Here is a 24,927-nt window from a genome sequence, read left to right on the forward strand (position 1 = left end):
TTTTTTTTACATCTGTAGAGAGCCGAATCTCCAAGGAAAAACCTCCTCCTCCCCCCCCTCCCCCAAATATACTCTGTATAGTCTGTTGGCCATGTTACACTATGACTGGCTGTTTAAAAGTATCACATCATACATTCTTCGATGATTCCATGATATGGAAAAAACCATTGAATCTCACAATAAATTATCATCCCCGCCTCACAAAAATATTTGCGTCCACCTCAAAAACAAACAAACAAACAAACAAACAAAATCATTGCAATATCCGTATTTCCAATTCGCTGTCAGGACAGTCTCAGTGAAGCACATGTGGCACCCGTGACTCCTGAAAAGTGACAGCATGTGAAGCTGAGCTCAGTGGGGAAAACACGGACGGCAGATACTGATATATGCGAGCTCACCTTATATTTCAAGGTCCCAGCTATCAGCAGAGACAAAAAAGACCACGACTGTGGAGGAAAACTGCTGCGTGGACATAAGAATTAATATTATTAACTGAAAAAGAAGACGGAAAAAGGAAGAGGGTAATTGGTATGAAAGATGCTTAGGCTTCAGATCAGAAACAGTAGCAGCAAACTTAAGCGTTATCAGTTAATGTTGAATACTTTTTCAGGGATAAAAACTGCTGATTGAAAGACAGAAATTATTAAAGATATCTCTATTAAAAATACACGTTCATGCCACATGTTTATCTAGATTAGAGACAGTTTTACGTTTACTTCAGGATGGCTTGGAATTATTTTACTTCGATTCAGAATCTCGTTAATCACATTGTAAACGGGATACGAACTACCTTGAACGGTTAGCGCCTGGCCCGCTCAGAGGTGTACGCATTCAACTTCTAACCCGTCCATGCCTGCCTGCACGTTGTCAACGGAACAGGCCGGCTACTGCTCTCCTATCCCAGCCAAACTATGCCAAACCTAAGCAGGTTAAGGAGTCTTGTTTGCCTGCCCGTGTTCCCGCTGAGCTACGCTGCGTAGCAGTTTGATCTGTATGTTTTCATTGAAGTGTTAGGAGTGGGGGCTCAGAAGTTGATAAAAAAGACTTGCCCCCTTCCCCGCCTCCGAGTATCTCAACACGAATATTTATGAGAAAACTGTGAATTTCATTTGCTATTTTCCTGTTCGGCATATCTTGGGCTTATATATTTACTTCGGTATGAACGGGTTTCTCTGGAACTTCGTCCACTTTCGACTAGCACTGGCTATTCTCAATTTGAACCATCAGCACGGTGCTTCTAATATGTGTTGTCTGTGGTAAGAAGAAGCGTCTCTGAAAGTTGAGATCCTTTGCACCTAAGTATCTGAAGATCTCTATTACACCGGAATACCAACTAGAGCGAAGCTTTGGAACTCCAGTTTCAGTAATCTTAATGTATTCTAGTCCAATACTACTTCATTATACCAATTTTAATAATTTTAATTACTTTTCCAGGATGTGTGTAGCGTGTTCGCTGAGTTCATTCTAAGCAGCCACAACAGTTCATTCTAAATTCCCCAAATGCATTTTAGCAAACAAAGTTCGTTATTCACATTATGTTAATAAAAAAGATCATATCTGAATGAAGAAGCTTTCCTTTCATACTAAAATTTCTTCGCATTACATTGCAAGCTATCAGAGTCTGGTTTCTAGCCATAGTTTTTTTCCTACGTCAATCAAAGTTGGCTCTAAATTGAGAAACCCTATATAATTCTCAATAGCCTCATGTCGTTAAAATACATTTCCACACTTGTCAACCACTAAGTATGTCATCTTTCAAAATATTTACGTGAGGAAACTGCTGGTCAAATTTAGGAACATGTCTTAACGTAGTCAAGATTCCTGAATGAGGTTTTATTAACTTTTTTCATAATTTCCATTGCGAGACATCTACCGGTTTATCTAAACGTAAACAAACGATAACTTTTCCTCTACTGGACTTGGGCTCTGTTTCGTGAATGGTATGTAACCCACAATTCTTAAATTATCCTGAATCTTGATTATGTCAGGGTTTTTCATTTCGCTGCTCCCATAGTTATGATGAATGAGCTGCAGGAAACCTATACTATGTAATTAGAAATATCCGGACTCCTGGCTGAAAATGTCTTACAAGTTCGTGGCGTCCTTCATCGGTAATGCTGGAATTCAGTATGGTGTTGGCCCACCCTTAGACTTGATGACAGCTGCCATTCTCGCAGGCATACTTTCAGTCAGGTGCTGGAAGGTTTCTTGGGGAAGTGCTGCACTGAGGAGAGGTATCGATGTCGGTCGGCGAAGCCTGTCACGAAGTCGGCGTTCCAAAACATCCCAAAGGTGTTTATCGGATTCAGGTCAGGACTCTGTGCAGGCCAGTCAATTACAGGGATGTTATTGTCGTTTAACTACTCCGCCACAGGCCGTGCATTATGAACAGGTGCTCTATCGTCATCAAAAGGCAATCGCCAATCAGTAACTGCCCTTCAACAGTGAGAAGCAAGAAGGTGCTAGAAACATCAGTGTAGGCCTGTGCTGTGATAGTGCAACAAGGGGCGCAAGCCCCCTCCATGAAAAACACGAGCACACCATAACACCACCGCCTCCGAATTTTACTGTTGGCACTACACACGCTGGCAGATGACGTTCATCGGGCATTCGCCATACCCACACCCGGTCATCGGGTCGCCACATTGTGTACCATAATTAGTCACACCCACAAAACGGCTTTCCAGTGTTCAATCTTCCAATGTTTACACTCCGTACACCAAGCGAGGCGTCTGTGAGTCAACAGACGAGGTCGACCTGTACACTTTTGTGCTGTACGCGTCCCTTCACGTTTCCACTTCAGTAGCAAATCGGAAACAGTGGACCTAGTGATGTTTAGGAGTGTGGAAATCTCGCTTACAGACGTATAACACAAGTGAAACCCAGTCACCTGACCACGTTCGAAGTCCATGAGTTCCGCGGAGCGCCCCATTCCGCTCTCTCATGATGCCTAATGACTACTGAGGTCGCTGATATGGAGCACCTGGGAGTAGGTGACAGCACAATGCACCTAATATGAGAAACGTATGTTTCGTGTGGTGTCTGGATACTTTTGATCACATAGTGTATCTACGCAAACATATACTCTGCTGGTCACGCTGGATTGGCAGCACAACCTGTTGCCACGCGCAGCAGGCTGAAAGTGTCCCGTGAATCTTGTCAGACTTGCAGAAACTCAAAGTGACCTGCTTTAACCACTGAGCTTCAGTACACGTGTACTTTTTTTCCGCTGCGGCTGGTTGACCTGCTTACATAGTGGCGGCGGAGATTGGGGGCAGGCAAATTGGAAACAGAATTTGTACACCTCTGACCCCACTTCCACCCCAACAGCTCCTTTATCGTAACACTTAACTTCTATTAATCACTTAGTCAAACTGACAGATGTTACATAAACGACGTAAAGTACTCAATTTTAAAAGTTCTTTTACCTTTCAGATTACAGATTGCATTTCTTGAACATTTTTAACCCTTCTATTACCGTGGGGTCTGGAATGACCCCAGGCCGTAATTTTCTGTAAAATATACCTTTTTTCCTATTTCTAAAAATTATGAAATATTCGGACTTTTCCGGAATTAAGTAATGGCTTCATAATATATTAATATAACTTTTTGAAAATATTTAGTATTGCAGAAAATCAAGAAAGAACCACTGAATACCATCTGGGTCAAATGCGACACCAATGCTCTCTTGCTGTATTATTACCCAATAATGCTGCATTGAACCCGTAACTGTTGCTGTATTTCCTTTGTTTTATTCTTGTAAATCTTGTTGTAAAATGTGATTGTTGCCAATGCTTTATAAGTCGACAGTTATTTGTTTCAAAGAAGTGGAGACTACTATTGTGAGTGTTGCATTTAGTGGAAAATGTCTCGTCACCTATCCGAAGACGAAATGCTTGAAATATTACTGCAGAATAATCCTTTGTCTGGTGAATCAAATAGTGATATCAGCGACATAGTTTCTGATGTCTCATGGAGCGATGGAGAAGTTGTCGTCTTAGAAGAGAATATTCCTCAATCAGACGAAAGTTCAGAAGAAGATTTGGACAGCGCAGACGTCCAGCTTGAACAGGAAGTAGCACGTATTTCTGACTGGCATTTCATGGTAGATGTCCATTTCGGCAGTATATTCCTTCAAAACCAGGAAAATATGGGTTGAAATTATGAGCTGTATGTGATAGTGCAACGTCTTACGCTCTCAATCTCCAAGTTTACATTGATCAACAAGAAAACGAATCTCGTGAAGTTGGTCAAGGCAAGACAATTGTTTTAGATATGGTGAAAGGCTTATACAACAGTGGCAGACATGTAACAACTGAAAATTTTTTCACTAGCCTTAGTTTGGCGAGAGAACTTCTGAAAATCAATCTCAAACTCTTAGGAACAATTAGAAAAAATGAGGGAGAACTACCACATGATTTAACTCAGACCAAAGGTCGAGTCAAATATTCATCTATTTTTGGATTCCAAGAACATGCTTCAAATGTTTCATATTGTCCGAAAAAGGGAAAAGTTGTATCTTTGCTCAGTACAACGCATTCAAGGAAGGAAATGGAAGATTGTGAAGAATGCAAGCCAGTAATGATTCTGGATTATAATAAAACAAAATCAGGAGTAGATACCATGGACAAGCTGGTTAGAACGTACACTACAAAGAAGATGAGCAGAAGGTGGCCAATGGTATTATTTTACAACATAATTGGTATCAGTACACTGAATGCATTTATCATATGGCTACCTCTTACACCAGACTGGGCAGAAAGGATCAGCTACAAGAGACGGGCGATTCTCATAGAATTAGGAAAGCAGCTCGTCAGAAGAAAACCAGACAAAATTATTTCCCCAGTACTTCCATCAACAGTAAAGACAAAAAAAAAGGGAGGGTGTCCGTTTTGTAAAAGGTCGAGGGTAGAAAATTCACCGATACATGTTCAAAATGTGGCTGTTCTGTGTGTAAAAACCACTATGCAAATTATTGCTGTAAGTGTAATGAGTCATAAATGTCAGTTCGGAATTTAATCAAAAATGTCTGTAGGTTCATGCGAATCGTTTGTAAATTGTACGGAAATAAAAAATTTAAAAATATGCATTTTAATTTAATGTAAGATGACTGTCGTCATGTTTTAGGTTGTGGAAAAAATAAGGGCTGTGATTTTATTCTACCACTATTAAAACTATCCTTAATAAAAAATAAATTCCGTTAGGGTCACTAAAGACCCCAATGGTACTCAGTGTAACAAAAAATACTTGGTATTAGAATGGTTAAACTCGTTACTGCAGACAACAAGATGAAATAAGTATGTCATAGACAAATGTAGAACTGGATATACATGGGTATCACCACCTATGTTCGATGTCAATGTGCAATCACCACTCATAGATGGCGACAGGCAGCACTAGCAATGGAGGATATATAAAGAGTGTGGGCGGGGGGGGCGGAAAACAGTGGAGTTGTTGTCATATTGCCGGCCAGGGTGGCCGAGCGGTCCTAGGCGCTACAGTCTGAACCCGCGACCGCTACAGTCGCAGGTTCGAACCCGCCTCGGGCATGGATGTGTGTGCTGTCCTTAGTTTGGTTAGGTTGGTTAAGTTTAAGTAGTTCTAAGTTCTAGGGCAGTGATGACATCAGACGTTAAGTCCCATAGTGCTCAGAGCCAATTGAACCATTTTTGTTGTCGTATTGCGAAATCTGAGTGATTTATCTGACGACCAAACGGGCATGATCATTTGCTTTCTGTCAAGGGTGGAAACACTTCCGAAATGGCTAAGTTTGTACATTGTTCGCATAGCGCCGTAGTTAAGTAGACTGTGTATGGCACAGTGGTGCTATCCACTACTGGCGGCGAGGCAACTGTGGAGCATCACGGGCTACAGATCATAGGTGAACGACGGCTGCAAAGAGGTGTAGAATAGATGTGTAAGTGACGTTTGCGTCCACCGGGCAAGCGACCACGTTGCATTCGTTAGGTGCGCTGACGAAGTGACGGCGTGGCGGGGCGTGGCGGGGCGGGGCGAGCCGGGAGGGAGGGAGGGGGAGAGATAGGAATCGGCCACGAACTTAATGAAGCGACAATCCTGCCTTTCGTGTGAAGTTATTTCGACGAAACAGCATCGTCTGCTGAGAATCTCCCAATCAGACGTACCGCCACCAACAATCTGGATGAACAAAGGTTACACAAGCATTCCAAGTCCCGTGACAGACTGCTGGGTGAAGGAACAACTTAATTACTTTTTGCAGCAGTGGTCATTTCTACATTTGTAGTGAACTAATTGACTTAGTAACAACGCTCAGCGACAGCAGCTGTTATATAGGGTGGAAAAATTGAAACTGGATTGGAAAATAATTACAATGAGACCGACGTAGGACTGACGCTATTTTCGGATAGTTCCGGCTTTTATTCGTTGCAGAGCCCGTTTCGCGCCATTTTGGCACTAACTTTGTTGGAGATTGTGTCAGAACACTTGCAGGGTTAAACTCTTGCGCAAGTTTTCCACAAATTCTGCTTCACGTCACTCTCGTCAACGAACACGCGCTGTCTTATAGCGAGCAGCACTTTGAGTTGCCTTCAACTGGTCACTAAACAAGTCAGTTCCTCTCTCACTCAATCATACGTAATGACGCAGTGAAGTACTCGGGACAGAGCATGCTGGAGATTCACAGATATGTGACGACAATCGATTAGTGTATCGAAATCACGATTTCCAGCATTTTCTGTGAGGAACACTTATCCTGTTCTTTACGAAGAGTCTGTTGACTGCAAGGCCTTTCAGGGAAGGACGGTCGGTTGCGCGGAGCCGTCCAAGGTAAACGGAATGACGAAAAAGAGCAACGGAATAGCACCAGGCCACCTCGCCAGCCGTTCCGGTTGTCAGTCTGTTCCAACCATAAGAAAGTTGCTCTAGCAACTGACTGGTTTGAAAATTACGACTAAGAGTTGCAGGAAACACGACTCACGTGAAATCGAGCGAACCACTTCATACCATTAACGGTGTACTTACAACTACTCCACTCTCACTCTTTCGTTCCCTTTCGGTAGGTAAATAACACTACAGGTTAGCAACATTAATAACGCGCTCAAGCATATTCATAGATGGGAGAGTTTGTTTCTTTTACGTTCATTATTACTGAGCAACGGCTTGATTTCAATCTGATCCCTGAACCAGGTAGTAACGTAAAGGAAGATTGGAGTTCAACGACCCGTGGGTGATGAGGGCTATATCCTCGTACTGAGGGAGGGTAGAGAAACCCGGATGCGAATCCAGCGTTTTATAGCTGCCCACACCTCCCATGTTCATGCAGCAGTTTTAAGAAAGTTATTCGTCGTCACACCATCTTGCCTCAATACGGAAGCCACGCCACGGACCATGTCTTTCGTCTCTCGGAGTGACAAAATTCTACTCGTAGCAGAAGTCAGCTGCTTAAGACGGGATGTGCAGAAGAATGAATGGACGAGGAAGTTCCAGTTTTCCCGGAACGGAAACGTGTGATGCCGTGTTCATCGACATTGCAGCTCTGATGATAATGCCTCGTTCTTACAGCAGACTTCTACATTTATTAAGGTAGAGTTCGAAAGAATTTCAGTCTTCTACGTGAAATTCTGTTGTGTAGATTCCATTTAGCATGAAGTCTCACTCAGTGTATATTTTTCTAAACAGTCATTTATTTGGCACTACAAGGGATAAACACGTCTCATACACTATACATATTACAAAAATAAAAAAACGAAAATAATTAGAAAGTCCTACATCACTGATTTGCTTTAGTCACGCGATACATAAGAACAAACTGTTGAAGTCCCTTACACCACTAGAAGGTTAATGTAGGTATATTGCATTTGAATAGTTGCTGCTTAGATCGGACGCCACCACGATGATGCACTAGGTCTAAATGTAAACCCAGCCTGGCACTCACTCAGTGACACACTCAGGTTAAGATTTCTAGAGAGCACAGACTTCTGTGTCACTCGTTTAATCACAAATCTAGATGTGTTCCAGAATTTCAGTTCTTAATTCTGGTATATTAGACTGAAATATGAAGTATGCAAAGATCGTTTGTGGATTTACACACGATCTTCACATACCCGATATTTCAGAATACTGTAACAATTCAGACTGGTCGCACCAGTTGACACAATGTCAAACATATACCTAACTAGCCGGCCGGAGTGGCTGTGCGGTTCTAGGCGCTTCAATCTGGAACCGCGTGACCGTTACGGTCGCAGGTTCGAATCCTGCCTCGGGCATGGATGTGTGTGATGTCCTAAGTTAGTTAGGTTTTAGTAGTTCTAAGTTCTAGGGGACTGATGACCACAGTTGTTAAGTCCCATAGTGCTCAGAGCCATTTGAGCCATATATCTTACTTTTGGTTCACTAGTGCTTATGCTTTTTCAAGTAGAGGAGGCCTGCATTTTTCGCTTATTTCCTACAGGGTCCTGACGAGTGGGAACTCCGGTTCATTCTTTATCTTATTGCACTCTTTCTTTGCACTGTTACGAGTAGTTTGATCATAACAAACACCATGTAAAAGACAGGAAATTCAATCTTTGAGTACTATAGACTTAACACATGATTGAGGACAGAGTTCTAGCTCGAATGGACAAAGATGGAGAGGAATTCGGCCCAGGTGTTGCTCTTCCTGGAATTCGCCTGAGGTAATTGAGGGAAGTAATGCCCTACTTAGATCAAGACGATCAGGCACAGCTTCTACACCCATTCCTGCCAAATACGAGTTTATTCTTATTCACAGCGGTACCTCATATCCTGTTTACAGTTGCATCTATTTAGAAATATATCCCTCATCACATTGTTTGACAGAATAACTCCTAATCGTCATCATCACATACAACTAATTTGACGAGTGGGTGGCACGGTATATTGGCATGAGTTCGACCCAACAGTCCATTTATGTCCTACACGCACGTCCAGAAATTGTGCTGCCAAACCAAAGTTGGCAACGCGAATCGATCCCAAAGACATTACCGAGGGCTCGCTGCAATCCGCAACGACATGTGGGAGGCGCTCCTAAAGACCCGCCTCCCCTCTCAGCAGCAGCAGCAGCAGCAGCGCCCTCACACTGAGGTCAATATAGTGTCGAGCATGCAAGTGCTCTGGCCAGTTTGAGAGCTCACCTACAGCAGCCAGTACCATGTAGGACAGTGAGGGTTAAAAGTTTTTGATGACACGTACTTCGTAAATGCATTTTGTACTGCAAGATAAAGGTTTGTTAAACTGTGCATCAAGTGATTCTATGCCAGTCCATGACAGTGTGGCAAAGAAGTGTTATAAAGTTAAGTAAATCTTTTATTCATTTATGTGATAAAGTGAACTAATATTTCATGTGTTCTAGTTTGTTGAGCCTTGTCCCAGAGCAATCCAAGAACCCACGGTTGTGACCAGATGAAAGTACGAGTGTCACTACAAAAGAAATGCACACTATTTTTTAATCCATCTTTTATTCTATACGTCTGAAAGTTTTACAGTGTGTTGTTACATCCTTTAAGAAAAATATTTTCATTTCTCCACATAATTTCCATCCCTCTCAACTGCCTTACGCCAACTTGGAACCAGCGCCTGTATACCCGCATGGTTAAATTCTGGACCAACCTGTTGGAGCTACTGTTTGGCAGCGTCCACAAAGGAGTCATCATCTTCAAACCTTGTTCCACGAAGAGAGTCTTTGAGTTTCCCAAAGAGATGATAGTCACACGGAGCCAGGTCAGGACTGTTGAGGCGGGTGTTTCAGTGTTGACCATCCGAGTTTTGTCATCGCTTCCATGGTTTTTTTGACTGACACGTGGCCGAGCATTGTCGTACAACAGCAAAACATCCTGCTTTTGCCGATGTGGTCGAACACGGCTCAGTCGAGCTTGAAGTTTCTTCAGTGTCGTCACATATGCATCAGAATTTATGGTGGTTCCACTTGGCATAATGTCGACAAGCAAGAGTACTTCGGAATCGAAAACCCTGTAGCCATAACTTTTCCAGCAGAAGGTGTGGTTCTGAATTTTTTTTCTTGGGTGAATTTGCATGATGCAACTCCATTGATTGCCTCTTCGTCTCTGGTGAAAAATGGTGGAGGCATGTTTCATCACCTGTCATAATTCTTCCAAGAAATTCATCTCCACCATTCTCGTACTGTTCCAAAAGTTCGCTACATACCGCTTTTCTTGTTCCTTTGTGAGCCACTGTCAACATCCTGCGAACCAACCTGACACAAACCTTTTTTTTAACACCAACACTTTCAGTATTCTGCAAACACTTCCTTCCCCTATCCCAACGTAGCGTGACAGTTCGTTCACTGTGATGCGTCTGTCAGCAGTCACCAATTCGTTAACACTCTGCACATTGTCCGGAATGTGTGCAGTACCAGGCCTGCCGCTGCGAGGACAATCCTCAATATTGCCGCTTTCATCGCGTAGCCTGCTTGCTCACCGACTAACTGTACTGCGATCGAAAGCAGCATCTCCATACACCTTTTTCAACCTCTTGTGGATGTTTCCCACTGTCTCGTTATCACGGCACAGGAATTCTATGACAGCACGTTGCTTCTGACCAACGTCAAGTGTAGCAGCCATCCTGAAGACATGCTGTGACGGAGTCGCTCACGGGAACAGGTTGAACTAAGTTTGAAAACAAGCGGGAAAGATGTATCTACACACTGTAAAACTTTCACACATGCAGAATGAAAACTGTATTTTTTACAGAAATAGTGTGCATTCCTTTTGGAGTGACCCTCGTAGTTTTGCCTGGTCACCATTAAGTATCAAGTAGTTTAGCGAAATGGTAAGCAACACTTCAGGGGAAAAAGCCATAAGCATGGGCATGAAAACTACGAATAAGCGTAACCAAGTCTTGGCAAGTAAACGCCTGCTCACCTGTGGCCGTTCCTACTGGCGAGATGGAGCGGCGTGTGTGGGAACACAGCGCCTGGACACGTGTACGGCTGGATCAGCTCCGGGTGCGTCCTCACCAGCAGCTCCACAGTCTCCAGTCTGCAATTACGTATGCCACGTGTGTACACCAGATAAATGTATGACTGAGTAAGTTCCTGGTGCGACCGTCGCAACATCTCTTAACACTTTCAGCCTGTGACTACACATACACTACTGGCCATTAAAATTGCTACACCACGAAGATGACGTGCTACAGACGCGAAAGTGAGCCGACAGGAAGAAGATGCTGTGATATGCAAATGATTAGTTTTTCAGAGCATTCACGGAAGGCTGGCGTAGGCGGCGACACCTACAACGTGCTGACATGAGGAAAGCTTCCAACCGATTTCTCAACCGATTTCTCAAACAGCAGATGACTGGCGTTGCCTGGTGAAACGTTGTTGTGATGCCTCGTGTACGGAGCAGAAATGCGTACCATCACGTTTCCGACTTTGATAAACGTCGGATTGTAGCCTATCGCGATTGTGTTTTATCGAATCGCGACATTGCTGCTCGCGTTATTCGAGATCCAATGACTGTTAGCAGAATATGGAATCGGTGGGTTCAGGAGGGTAATACGGAACGCCGTGCTGGGTCCCAACGGCCTCGTATCACCAGCAGTCGAGATGACAGGCATCTTATCCGCATGGCTGTAACGGATAGTGCAGCCACGTCTCGATCCCTGAGTCAACAGATGGGGACGTTTGCAAGACGACAACCATCTGCACGAACAGTTCGACGACGTTTGTAGCAGCATGGCCTATCAGCTCTGAGACCATGGCTGCGGTTACCCTTGATGCTGCACCACAGACAGGAGCGCCTGCGATGGTGTACTCAACGATGAACCTGGGTGCACGAATGGCAAAACGTCATTTTTTCGGATGAATCCAGGTACTGTTTACAGCATCATGATGGTCGCATCCGTGTTTGGCGACATCACGGTGAATGCACATTGGAAGCGTGTATTCGTCATCGCCATACTGGCCTATCACCCGGAATGATGGTATGGGGTGCCATTGGTTACACGTCTCGGTCACCTCTTGTTCTCACTGACGGCACTTTGAACAGTGGACGTTACATTTCAGATGTGTTACGACCCGTGGCTCTAGCCTTCGTTCGACTCCTGCGAAACCCTACATTTCAGAAGGATAATTCACGACCACATGTTGCAGGTCCTGTACTTGCCTTTCTGGATGCAGAACATGTTCTACTGCTGCCATTCTCCAGATCTCAACCAAACGTCTGGTCAATGGCAGCCGAGCAACTGGTTCGTCACAATACGCCAGTCACTACTCTTGATGAACAGTGGTATCGTGTTGAAGCTGCATGGGCAGCTAGCTGTAGTTGTACACACCATCCAAGTTCTGTTTGACTCAATGCCCAAGTGTATCAAGACCGTTATTACGGCCAGATGTGGTTGTTGTCGATATTGATTTCTCAGGATCTATGCACCTAAATTGCGTGAAAATGTTATCACATGCCCGGTCTAGTATAATATATTTGTCCAAAGAATACCCGTTTATCATCTGCATTTCTTCTTGGTGTAGCAATTTTAATGGCCAGTAGTGTATTGACTATTTTGGACAAGTGTAAAGTTGTATTCTTATGTCATACCATCGTCTCCAACCTGCGAACACACGTCATGTCTGAAGATTTACACGGCTGCATCAGACCTGGATAGGTGGGCAGCAGTGGCTCCTTTATCCAGCTTGCGAACGCATGTGTCATGTGAGGGACAGGAACCCAGTCCAGCATACAGTTTTAATATGCAAGGACGTTTCACAACAGCGCACACCTCGTAGTAAAGTGAGATTCATTCTGGGAACATACGCCATTGCTTCAGAATGAGATTTTCACTCTGCAGCGGAGGTGCGCGGATATGAAACTTCCTGGTAGATTAAAACTGTGTGCTGGACCAAGACTAACTCGGGAGCTCTGCCTTTCGCGAGCAAGTGCTCTACCAGATCAGCGCATCCTCCACTGCAGTGTGAAAATTCTCATCCTGGAAACATCCCCTAGGCTGTGGCTAAGCTATGTCTCCGCAATATCCTTTCTTCCAGGAGTGCTAGTTCTGCAAGGTTCCCAGGAGAGCTTCTGTAAAGTTTGGAAAGTAGGAGACGAGGTACTGGCTCAAGTAAAGCTGTGAGGACGGGGCGCGAGTCGTGCTTGAGGATCTCAGATGGTAGAGCACTTGCCCACCAAAGGTAAGGGTTCCGAGTTCGAGTCTCGGTCCGGCACACAGTTGTAATCTGCCAGGAAGTTTCATACTCCGTCACTGTTTTGTCCACCTAAATGGCTACATCTACTCTGGGTGTGTCCTTTGCAGTAACTCCACTTTCTCCTACACTCTGCAAAGACATACGGCATGTACTCTACTGAACATTTATTTGGTTAGATCAATTACGAGAGGGTCGTCAATAGCCTCTAATTAAGTATGCCCCCCTCCCTAAGATTTAGTGGTAAGATGGCCCAGTGGATAGCCCGTCGAAAACTGAACACAGATCAAGCGTGAAAAGAGGAAGAAAGTGTACTAAATTGTGAAAAAAAGCAAAATAGAAACAGTGAAACGGTCCAAGGACAGGAAGTCAATATAGAGCAGCCTGAAAGACAAAGGGCATGGTGGTTAAGTGGTCATGCTGTTGGACGGTGAAGCGTGCGAGCCGTGTTCAAAATTACCTCGTGTCACTTTTTTTTCCACATTATGAGCCCTCCTTCCGGTAATTGAAATTTTTTTCTCTTTTTGTAGTTTTGGCAGTAGTCATACTATAGATTGGTTACAGAATGTGAGTAAAGTGGTAAGAACACGGTACCGTAACGAGCAAACGTGATGAATAGTGAGAACAGGTTAGGTACCACACAGTCTTTTCACAGAAATGAAAACAATAAATAAACGGGTGTGAACTATGTTACAACAAAGAAATTCAAAAGTCATAACTTCCAAAGCGGAACACAACTTCAAAAATGATAAAAACAAATTTGACACAGCACAGAGAACCTGTCTGATTGTGAAACGGTTGTGTTCGTTTGTAGCAAATTATGTGACAAACTAACATGTTTTCATCATTTCCTTGGGAGTCACATTCACATGTACACCTAGATCGGGCAAGGCGGCATATCCCATTCACTTACCAGGCGTACAAATTAGGTGAGTCAGTAAGAGATCAGTATCATATGACACACGTACTGTCGCTAATGACGACACACCAGACGTGTTTCCCGGTGTTGACTTGTCATCAAAATTTTGCAGTTCCCATTCGAATGCAACTTGCTTTCAGATACTAATAGTGTGTCACAGGTCCCTTCCTTACACCTTGTTACAAACGGACGTTACGCAACACCACAGACACATATTTAAATACAGTGAACAACGGAGGAGAAAAAAAATTGGCACGAAGGAAGCTTGAACACAACACGACTCGCCCGCTTGGCAGTCCCAAATCGTGACCCCTGGACCACGACGCCACTGGTCTCTTCGGCTGCTGTGTGTTACACAACCTGTCGTTGCACCGTTACCTGTTTCTATTTTTCTTTGTTTTTTTACGATTCAGTACACATTCTTTCTGTTTTCATGCTTTATTTGTGTTTAGTTTTTGACGTGCTGTCCGCTGCGCCCTCTTACCAATAATTCTGACGGGGATGCTATGGGGCGATTCCCTCGCTAGTGTACAAATAAGCCTGCAGTCTTGACTATCCAGGTACCGTCGATGTACTGGTTGCCGTGCTGAGAGCACAGGTACGTTGAAACGTTTTGCCAGCAGCACTAATGGTATAGAATAGTCGAAGGGCACTGCCTGCGACGGCGAGCGCACAGGTGGGTGGTATATTACCTGCCGTACTGCGCGGCCAAGTCGAGCGCGGTCTCCTCGCGGCTGTTCCGGATGGCGGGGTCACAGCCGTGCTCCAGCAGCTGCCCAACGACCGCCGTGTGCCCGTACTGCGCCGCGCAGTGCAACGCCGTCTCGTTGTCCTTCGTCTGCAACAAAAGGGCACGTGTCGCTCATCTCTCTCATAAACAAAACCATGTGCTGAAGAACAGCAAACCATACACCATACGATGAAAAGAATCCAGTCTCATTAATACACAGTTGTCCACCCTCCGCATCTACAACCGCATGAAATCTGCAGAAGACACTTTCAATGAAAGTCTGATTGTGGAGAACTGGAAGCTCATTCTCCCTCAGGAGCCGAAACCGGAGAAGTGATGTTGGATGCTGTGGACTGGAGAGAAATAGACATTCTAACTCATTCCAAGGTGTTCCACTGGGTTCAGGTCGGGACGTTGGGCGGATCAGTCCAGCGCAGGAATGTTGTTGGCCAGAAACCACTGCCTCCCGGATGCTACTTTATGGCAAGATGCAGTGTCATGCTGATACAAATAATATTCGTGTTAGAACCGACCCTCTACTGTAAGCAATACACAATGCTGAAAAATGAGTTCATATTCTTCTGCATTTAACGTTTTCTTAAGTGCATTAAGGGTACCACACAGTAACCACAAAAACACCTCCACAGTGTAACACTATCCACTCCGTATTTCACTGTTGGCACTACACATGATGACAGGCGACGCTCTGCAGGCATTCGCCAAACCCAAACACTTCAGTCGGATTGCCACAAAGTAAAGAGTGATTCATCACTCAAAATCACTTGTTTCTAATCATTCACTATCCAGTGGTGTTGCTCTTTATACCACTTCAAACATTGTTTAATACTCACTACAAAATGTGTGGCTTATGAGGAACTGCTCTATCATTGTGCCCCATTCGTTGTAACTCCCTAGAACTCCCTCTGCACAGTCCTCATGCTAGCTGGACTGCTGGTGGCACATCGGAACTCACGATTGACGGCTTCCGCTGTGATTTCTCCTTCGAATTTCCACTTCACGATCACCAACATTCTACTTGGGCAGCTTTAGAAGATTTGAAATGTCCCTGATTGAATTGTTACTCAGGAAACATCGAAGGGCCAGTCACGCTAAAAGTTAATGAGCTCTTCTCAACGACCCATCTTGCTGTGAATGGTTCCCTACTGACAACACAGTGCCTCCCCCCTAATCTTATTCCAGCAGGCCAGCCTCTCATGGCATCTAGTAGTCAACTGCGCATTTTACACGGTGTCCGAATGCGTTTGATCGGATAGCGTATAGTATTCAGTATGTCTGTTTTACATAAACAAAGATTAAACCTTCGTATTTTTAGCAAGGTATTTCTTGTTAACAGCGATAAAGTTTAATTTTTATACTAGTTTTCCGCCCACAGTCGTCAATAATTATGCTGATGTTACGTAGGTCACATTAAGTGGCAAGTATTCCCCGTTCATCCACACGTCATTTTACCAGCCATTCTTCATTATTTTCCTTTAGAACCACCGATTAAATCACCTGGAGTACTGACGGAAACGCTACAGCTTTACATGTCATTGAAATATATATCTATACTGGTAGTAATTTATACTGGTAGTAATTTATACTGGTAATAAATAGGCTACCTTCCGAAGTATTAATTTTTCTTTGTGTGTGTGACTGTGTGTGTGTGTGTGTGTGTGTGTGTGTGTGTGTGTGTGTGTGTATTTCCTGTGACCAGAGAGATTCACTGGTTCGAGACGGGTGTCTCCAATACATACTGATCCACAAACCCGAATAATCATTATGTTAACCATAGACTGACTATCATCAACACTGGTTGATTTTTAGGTCATAAATGTTGCAGTACTGATTGTCAATAACTATTACTGCACTACATGCAATGGTGTATCACTGTGGAAAATCTATTTTTGAAAGGGTAGCATATAAAGACATTACGAGTATACGAACTTTGCTTTCTTGATAACTGTTGATGCTGATAATTAATCGGCGGCTCGCAGTGACCTCTCATCAGTATGAGTCACCCAAGAGTTTATTATACCAACTTTAAAGAACCACTTTTCTGAGACTTTATAATTACTATCGTATACATATATAAAAACGGATGCTCGTGTGTGTGTGTGTGTGTGTGTGTGTGTGTGTGTGTGTGTGTGTGTGTCTCACATCTCCTGAACCACTAGATCGATTTCAGCCAAATTTGACATACCTACCACTAATTTCCTGGGAAACAGTACTGTGGGATTTAGAACCACCTATCTCTCTTTCAAATTCTGAAGGCGGCAGGGGTAAAATATAGGGAGCAAAAAGCTATTTACAATTTGTACAGAAACCAGATGTCAGTTATAGGAGTCGAGGGGCATGAAAGGGAAGCAGTGGTTGGGAAGGGAGTGAGACAGGGTTGTAGCCTATCGCCGATATTATTCAATCTGTGTACTGAGCAAGCAGTAAAGGAAACAAAAGAAAAATTCGGAGTAGGTATTAAAATCCCTGGAGAAGAAATAAAAACTTGGAGGTTCGCCGATGACATTGTAATTCATTCAGAGACTGTAAAGGACCTGGAAGAGCAGTTGAACGGAATGGACAGTGTCTTGAGAGGAGGATATAAGATGAACATGAACAAAAGCCAAACGAGGATAATGGAATGTAGTCGAATTAAGTCGGGTGATGCTGAGGGAATTACATTAGGAAATGAAACGCTTAAAGTAGTAAATGAGTTTTGCTATTTGGAGAGAAAAATAAATGATGATGGTAGAAGTAGAGAGGATATAAAATGTAGACTGGAAATGGCAAAGAAAGCCTTTCTGAAGAAGAGAAATTTGTTAAAATCTAGTATAGATTTAAGTGTCAGGAAGTCTCTTCTGAAAGTATTTGAATGGAGTGCAGCGATGTATTTAACTGAAACGTGGGAAATAAATAGTTTGGACAAAAAGAGAATAGAAGCTTTCTAAATGTGGTGCTACAGAAGAATGCTATAGATTAGATCGGTAGATCACATAACTAATGAGGGAGATATTGAATAGAATTGGGGAGAAGAGAAATTTGTGGCACAACTTGACTAGAAGAAGGGATCGGTTGGTAGGACATATTCCGAGGCATCAAGGGATCACCAATTTAGTATTGGAGGGTAAAAATTGTAGAGGGAGACCAATGAATACACTAAACAGATCAGAAGGATCTAGGCTGCAGTAGGTACGGGGAGATGAAGAAGCTTGCACAGGATAGAATAGCGTAGTGAGCTGCATCAAACCAGTCTCTGGACTGAAGACCACAACAACAACACAACACAACAACAACATCTCCCGTAGGAGACGATAACCCCGTACATCAGAGAGCGCGGTGAGGATGGAATACGAGCAACACGGGTGCCGAACGCGTATGCGGCGAAGGTTCGGGCAAAAGACCAATTAGAATTATTACGTGTGTATTCTGAGAGGTAACCTTTCGACACGGCAGCTGTGTGGAGCGTTTTCTGAAAAACATCGAGAATGACATGGAATTCGACAAGATAAACATACGATAAAGATATATTCTGAACACTAGATTTATCTAAATTTACATTAAACGCTCACGAAAATAGTTCACAGTTTAATTCATCTTACTGTGAAGCGCTACTCTTCGACAGACGAAGTTGCGAACAATATTTCCATAATTAACAATGCCAGAAAAATATGGTTACTTGAGGTTGGTCGGGGCATTGTTTTATTTCATTCAGGTGATTGCGAAGCAATATCTTCACTGCTAGAGCAATTTGTATGTGAGCAATTTAGGTTACATAGATTATCCAGTCGCCGTCACAGTGTTTGGTACAATTCTAAAAAAATTTAATGATAGTAGGACATGTCTCACCAATGAATGTAATTAAGATCTCTTTTAAATCGCCTGTGTTCACAATTTCCTCCAGATGTACAACCTGAAACCGCGAGATGGACATTACACCGTTACTAATCATTTCCTTCGGCGGAAGTAATAAGGGCTACAGACTGCCGAAAGCAGCCTAGTAACTGGTGGTGCTTTAAGACCATTCTCTGAAAAGGTGAAGGATATCTTCACTGCAGCCAATTCGCAATAGCTTTATGATCTGTTTGCTATCTATACTGGCAGAAGTAAAGCTGTGAGTACCGGGCCTGAGTCGTGCTTCGGTAGCTCAGATGGTAGAGCACTTGCCCGCGAAAGGCAAAGGTCCCGAGTTCGAGTCTCGGTCGGGCACACAGTTTTAATCTGCCAGGAAGTTTCATATCAGCGCACACTCCGCTGCAGAGTGAAAATCTCATTCTGTTTGCTATCTACATAAAAATATGTGTATTTGTAAAAACGATGACTTTATTGCCGCCATTTAGGCGGAAAACCACCTCAATGACTCAACTAATTTCAAGGAAGCGCTGTAGTCAAATAAATGATGAAAATTTTGGAGTTCAACAAAAGTAACTGTTGCAATAACTTCGTCGTCTTAAAAAAAATGGCATGAGACGTAGGTGCTGACGCCATTGCCAATGCCCGGAATCAATGATCACAACTGTGCAGAAGTATGAATCGTTTCTCGAGAAATATAGATAATTTCTTTAGCAATAAGTTTTAATCGAAGTTGTCGAAACATAAAATGTTTATAAATTCTGAAACCAAATAAAAATGAGTTCAACCCATTCAGTAAAAGTGTCTTAATGCATGAAGAAATGTATTTTGAAACATAAAGCAGAAATCACTTCCTTTAATTTTTCTTGATCTGTTTTGTCAAAAGATATCTGTATCCTACTGCTTACAAGAAAAATTGGGATTTAAGGCATTGTCGACGACGAGGTCATTAGATAAAGCAAAACCTCAGATAGAACAAGAATGGGTGTGGAACTAGGTCGTACTCTTTCCAGAAGTACCATCCAGGCATTCGCAGTAGTAAATCTAGGGAATCTATGAAGAAGCTACTCACTGCTGGCACAGACATTTTCTCCTTTTCTATTTTTTTTTTGGTATACTTGCACTCAGACAAAAGGAATGTTTGTTCAACGAAATTGGCTTAAAGTGATCGTACTTTTGAGTGAAGTCAGTTCAAGTGGAACTATTTAACAGATAACTGAATAACTGTGAGGCTTTAAGTGCTGAAAGTTCTGAACAGAATTGAATTGAGTTTTGCAAAAGAATTTCGAGTAGAGACGCTTGTGTTCGTCGTTAAATGCAACTGCAGGTACTACAATTCATTTTAATCAAACTAAAATTAATTTTAAACAATCACGTAACAGATATTATAACCATTCGATTCTGGAGGTCATCGCCAGATACAAAAAATCTCATCATTTTCCTTATAAACACTGAATTTTTGCATTTTTTGTGCATGATAACGTCCTGTAGATGTGCATAAATATGGTTTTGTAGCAAAAAAATGGTTCAAATGGCTCTGAGCACTATGGGACTTTACATCTATGGTCATCAGTCCCCTAGAACTTAGAACTACTTAAACCTAACTAACCTAACGACACCACACCACACCCAGTCATCACGAGGCAGAGTTTCGTAGCACTGCCACGTTATTTGTTATGCAGCATGAAATGATTAAGCAAATCAACAGTATTGATAAGCCTTATTGTAAATCAGTAATCACATTTCCATAAACTTGCATTAAATTGTATTAAATTATATTTTTCAAGCTGAACGATTTCTTTCAGTGCAACGCATGTTACAATACAGAACTCGTAAAATATCTGTTTGAATTTTGTGAGTTGTTCACACAGTCAGATTTGGCTCATTAACCTTCCTTACGTTGAAAGGCATTTAAATTGAAAAACCCGACGGCCGTGCTACAAAAGCTGTAACAACTGCACCATCTCGCGCAATAAGTTAAGTTATTCAAATGTGTGTGAATTCCTAAGGGACCAAACTGCTGAGGTCATCGGTTCCTAGACTTAAACACTACTTAAACTAACGTATACTAAGAACAACACACACACTTATGCCCCCGGGAGGACTCAACCTTCAGCGGGAGGGGCTGCGCAAGCGGTGATATGACGCTGCAAGCTGCACGGCCTCTCCGTGCGGCGAAGTTAAGTAAACGAAAGATGAGAAAAACAATTTATCGACAGAACTTTTTCAACTGATGGTTGGCGGTAACTTCCATATAGAGAAAGGCTTACCAAGATAATTTGCAGAAGCTACTACACCACGAATGTTACTATATTAGCAAGAAAAGTAGCTACAGCAATTACTTTGCATGATCCTAAGATGACCCAAAACAATCATAAATCAATGATGATTAACAATAATAAAGGTTAAAAGATATGGCTACTACGACGGCCGACTTCTGTATCTCTGTTCTGACATACAGTACATAATAAGTTGTCGTCCAAAGCAAATTTTGTTGCTATGTTGTGAAATTCGGTGAAGAAAGGGACTGTTTATGAAAGTTATGCCAAGTCTGGTACTACCTGGCCTAGGTTTTTAGGTTGGCAATACTTCCGGCTGCCTTGTGTGCAGAAACACTTTGGTTGGGACAGTGTTCACCTGGTGGCGCGCGCGGACAGCAATGAGGACAGCACGCTGATCGAATACGGAAGCGTAGTCGTGAACCTGGAGCTGGGCCTCCTTGTTTGTGGTCGCCGTAGTACAGTAGTGATTGTGCCTTGGCTCGCTTGAACTGACTTAAGCCGTTGGGACCTTTTATAGCGTGCCAATGGTCTTGCGTCAGATACGCCGAATGCATGGGGCGTACTTTGTGTGTGTGGCTACCTGTGCTAGTGAGTATTCTCTCCTGAACAGCTACTGAAACAGCTTCTTGTTAAATCGGCGTTTTCGACTGCTACCCATGAACAGTGCATCCCCAGATTGTGTCTGAACTGAGCACATTAAGTTGGCTGCCTGTAGTGTATTGCTTTGCTGTATAGTACACATAGTAAGTTCTGTTGTTGTGTGATTAACCCGACAGACGTTTGCCGAGATGTTTCTGTACATTCTGATTAATGGCGCTGTATGATTGGACGTGGGCAAAAGAAGTAGCACATGCTTGCAAAGAGAACAAAAAAAATATTGTCAGTTTCCAATACTGAACTGTTTCCGATTAATCTGGGGTATTTCCTTGTATCTGTATATGCCGACGTGGAAAGATGATGAAACACAAAGATGCATGTGATGGGAGAATGCAAGGACTGAGACGCATGAACTAAACAAGGGACACTGAAGTTGTCTTTATTATCCAAGTTCATATAAATTCAGACTTTATTGAAACTGCTTTCACTGACTTGTTTTTTATAGTGTTTCTTAATTGTATTGACTTAAATTTATGTAAAGAGACAGCTTACACTACACTCGTTCGTCCTCTGTTAGAATATTGCTGCGCGGTGTGGGATCCTTACCAGGTGGGATTGACTGAGGACATCGAAAGGGTGCAAAAAAGGGCAGCTCGTTTTGTATTATCACGTAGTATGGGAGAGAGTGTGGCAGATATGATACGCGAATTGGGATGGAAGTCATTACACCGAAGACTTTTTCGTCGCGGCGAGATCTTTTTAGAGAATTTCAGTCACCAACTTTCTCTTCCGAATGCGAAAATATTTTGTTGAGCCCAACCTAAGGTGTTAGTTTTTCCCACACGCTGTTAGTGAGTGGAATAGTAGAGAGATAGTATGATTTTGGTTCGATGAACCCTCTGCCAAGCACTTAAATGTGAATTGCAGAGTAGTCATGTAGATGTAGATGTAATTTGAGTGTTGGGTAAGTAACTATCATTTCAAAGGAGAGCGTGCTGAAAAGTAATGGTTCCGAATTTTATGTGAAAAGCCGGAAAGCTTTATAGATAAAACGAACGTTATTAACAGTCTATATCTTTGTTCTTCATATTTATTTGCTAGAATAATCACCATGGAGACGAACACATTCCTCCCAACGAGGGAACAGTTTGTTGGTCCCGTCGCTGTTTGACTTTGTTCTCAGAGCCAGAATCACTCCTCTGCTTGCACCGCTTCATCACTAAGTGGAGCTCTCGAAGGTATTATTGAAGTTTTAGATACAATGAAAATTGGGACATGTCGGGACCGCATGGAGAATGATCGAAAGCCGGCCGCTGTCGCCGAGCGGTTCTAGGCGCTGTAGTCCGGAACCGCTCGACCGCTACGGTCGCAGTTTCGAATCCTGCCTCCGGCTTGGATGTGTCTGATGACCTTAGGTTAGTTAGGTTTAAGTAGTTCTAAGTTCTAGCGGACTGATAACCTCAGATCTTAAGTCCTATAGTGCTCAGAGCTATTTGAACCATTTTGAATGATCGAAGACAGTGAACGCAAGTAGTCGGATTCTTGCATATGTTGGCACTGGCATGGTGAAGGAGAGGGTGCTTCATAAACAGGCGAACGCTTCGAATTGCGTTCAGTTTTCTGGGGGATTGCAGCACGCTGTTTCTCACACACGAACATAGGTTATACATACGGCCATGTTACACGCTGAAATCCGGAGCCCTCTAGCGACAGACGGTTGCAACTTTCGTCACAAGCAAGAAATTCGACTTCGTAATATGCGTGACATTTAATACCTCAATCGGTTTTGGGAACACAATGAAGAATTCGGAGCCATTATTTTTCAGTACGCCCTCGAGTATGAATTGGATGTAGGTTGTTTCAAGCTGTTTGTGGCTTTATAATAGTAATAAATTAATTAAAATTTTATTGGATTTTAGTTTTATTGGATTTGAGTTTTATTTGCAATTCCTTGCTCTGTTGAATTTTGAATTCAGTTACTTGGGCAGTTTGTTTGATCAAATAAATATGTACTTCCTGCGCAGGTGGACAATAAATGCGGCACTTTTAACCCGAACTCCATGAATAGTTTCCATCCTTTAATCCTAACGGTTCTACTACGCGTAACAAAGTATTTCATATCTGCCAGTAACTGAGAAGACACAAACACGACAAAAATAAAAGATTAGTAGAACAAGAAACAAAAACTGGAGTTCTGTTAACAAAGCATAAGGCAATGAGCCATTAAGGGGAACGTGGAGTAACAAACACATCAGAAAGGAGGACAAGTCAGATTTTGCCTCACACATACACCATACTGTACAGTGTCATTTCATAACAAAAATCTATTATGTACATACTGTACCATAAGCAAGTAAGAATGACAAATTTAATACGATTACGTCTCTAAGATCGTCCACGAATCCTAGCTGTTGGAAACGTACGTTGCATGTGATCGTGCCATAGTTTCCGCCCCCTTTTCGGCATCTGCAGGTTCATACATACACAGCAAGCCACCGTAATCTGCGCAGCGCAGAGTTCTTCGTATCAATATTAACTGTTTGCTGTTCTATTCCACTGCCGTACTAAGTGGGACCGAGGACGGTGGAGGGCTAAGTCTCTGAACGCGTCACGATCTGTCTCGATCTTATTTTCATGGTCATTTTGCAAGACATGCGATGTTACGACTGAGATAGCATTGTTGTTAGGTCTTCCTTGTATATTCTCTAATTTTGTCAAACAGAATTTTGAGATAACAACGTTGTCATTCTTCCGACTATCCCCGTTTAACTTTCCCAGTCGTCTGTGTTACTCTTTCGTATGGGCTACACTGACCTATTACCACCCGAACAGTGCTCTTTTGAATTACTTCGGTGTCTGCTGTTGTGTCTACTTGGTGAGGACTCCAAACGGCAGAGTAGATCGTACTGGCAGTTTGTATGCAGCTTCATTTCTGTAGAAGCACTAAATTTTCCCCAGATTCTTCTAAAAATCGAAGTCTTCCATTTGCCTTCCGATACAAATTTTGCGTGGTCGTCCTATTTCGTATGGTTCCTTAAGTGTTTAAACGGTGTCACTGTCTGTCGAAGTATGCCATTAGCATGTATTCATCCGATACTCAATTTGTCATGGGAGTCATCTTACTTTTATCAGCAGTTAAAGGGAGCTTCCATTCATTAATTCTCTCCTGTCAATCTTCAACGGTGCCACTTCCCTGTAGATAACAGGGTCGTCAGCGAACCCATCGCAGTGCTGTTGAGTCATATCTGATAAATCGTTTATGTTTATCAAGAACCTTAATGATTATACTGCCTTTCTAGGGGCACACCCAGTGTTACCGTCACAGGTTGGAAAGTTGGCGGCCCATGATAACGTATTGGTGTCCCTTTGTCAAAAAAATTTCGAGTCAATCGTACATCTAAAA

The 24,927-nt window shown here is 42.8% G+C and overlaps 1 protein-coding gene across 1 annotated transcript in view; it reads right to left on the reverse strand.

Annotated features, from left to right (window-relative positions):
• The window catches only part of LOC126282387 (ankyrin repeat and SAM domain-containing protein 1A-like), a 790,528-nt gene that overhangs the window by 519,328 nt on the left and 246,273 nt on the right, over positions 1-24,927 (reverse strand). The window contains exons 4-5 of the mRNA XM_049982044.1: positions 14,762-14,907; positions 10,878-10,994 (exon numbers count right to left, since the gene is read on the reverse strand). Coding sequence (XP_049838001.1) covers positions 10,878-10,994; positions 14,762-14,907 — 263 coding nt within the window. The remainder of the gene's footprint in view (positions 1-10,877; positions 10,995-14,761; positions 14,908-24,927) is intronic.

This window comes from Schistocerca gregaria, chromosome 7, assembly GCF_023897955.1.
Source record: "Schistocerca gregaria isolate iqSchGreg1 chromosome 7, iqSchGreg1.2, whole genome shotgun sequence".
Lineage (NCBI taxonomy): Eukaryota > Metazoa > Arthropoda > Insecta > Orthoptera > Acrididae > Schistocerca > Schistocerca gregaria.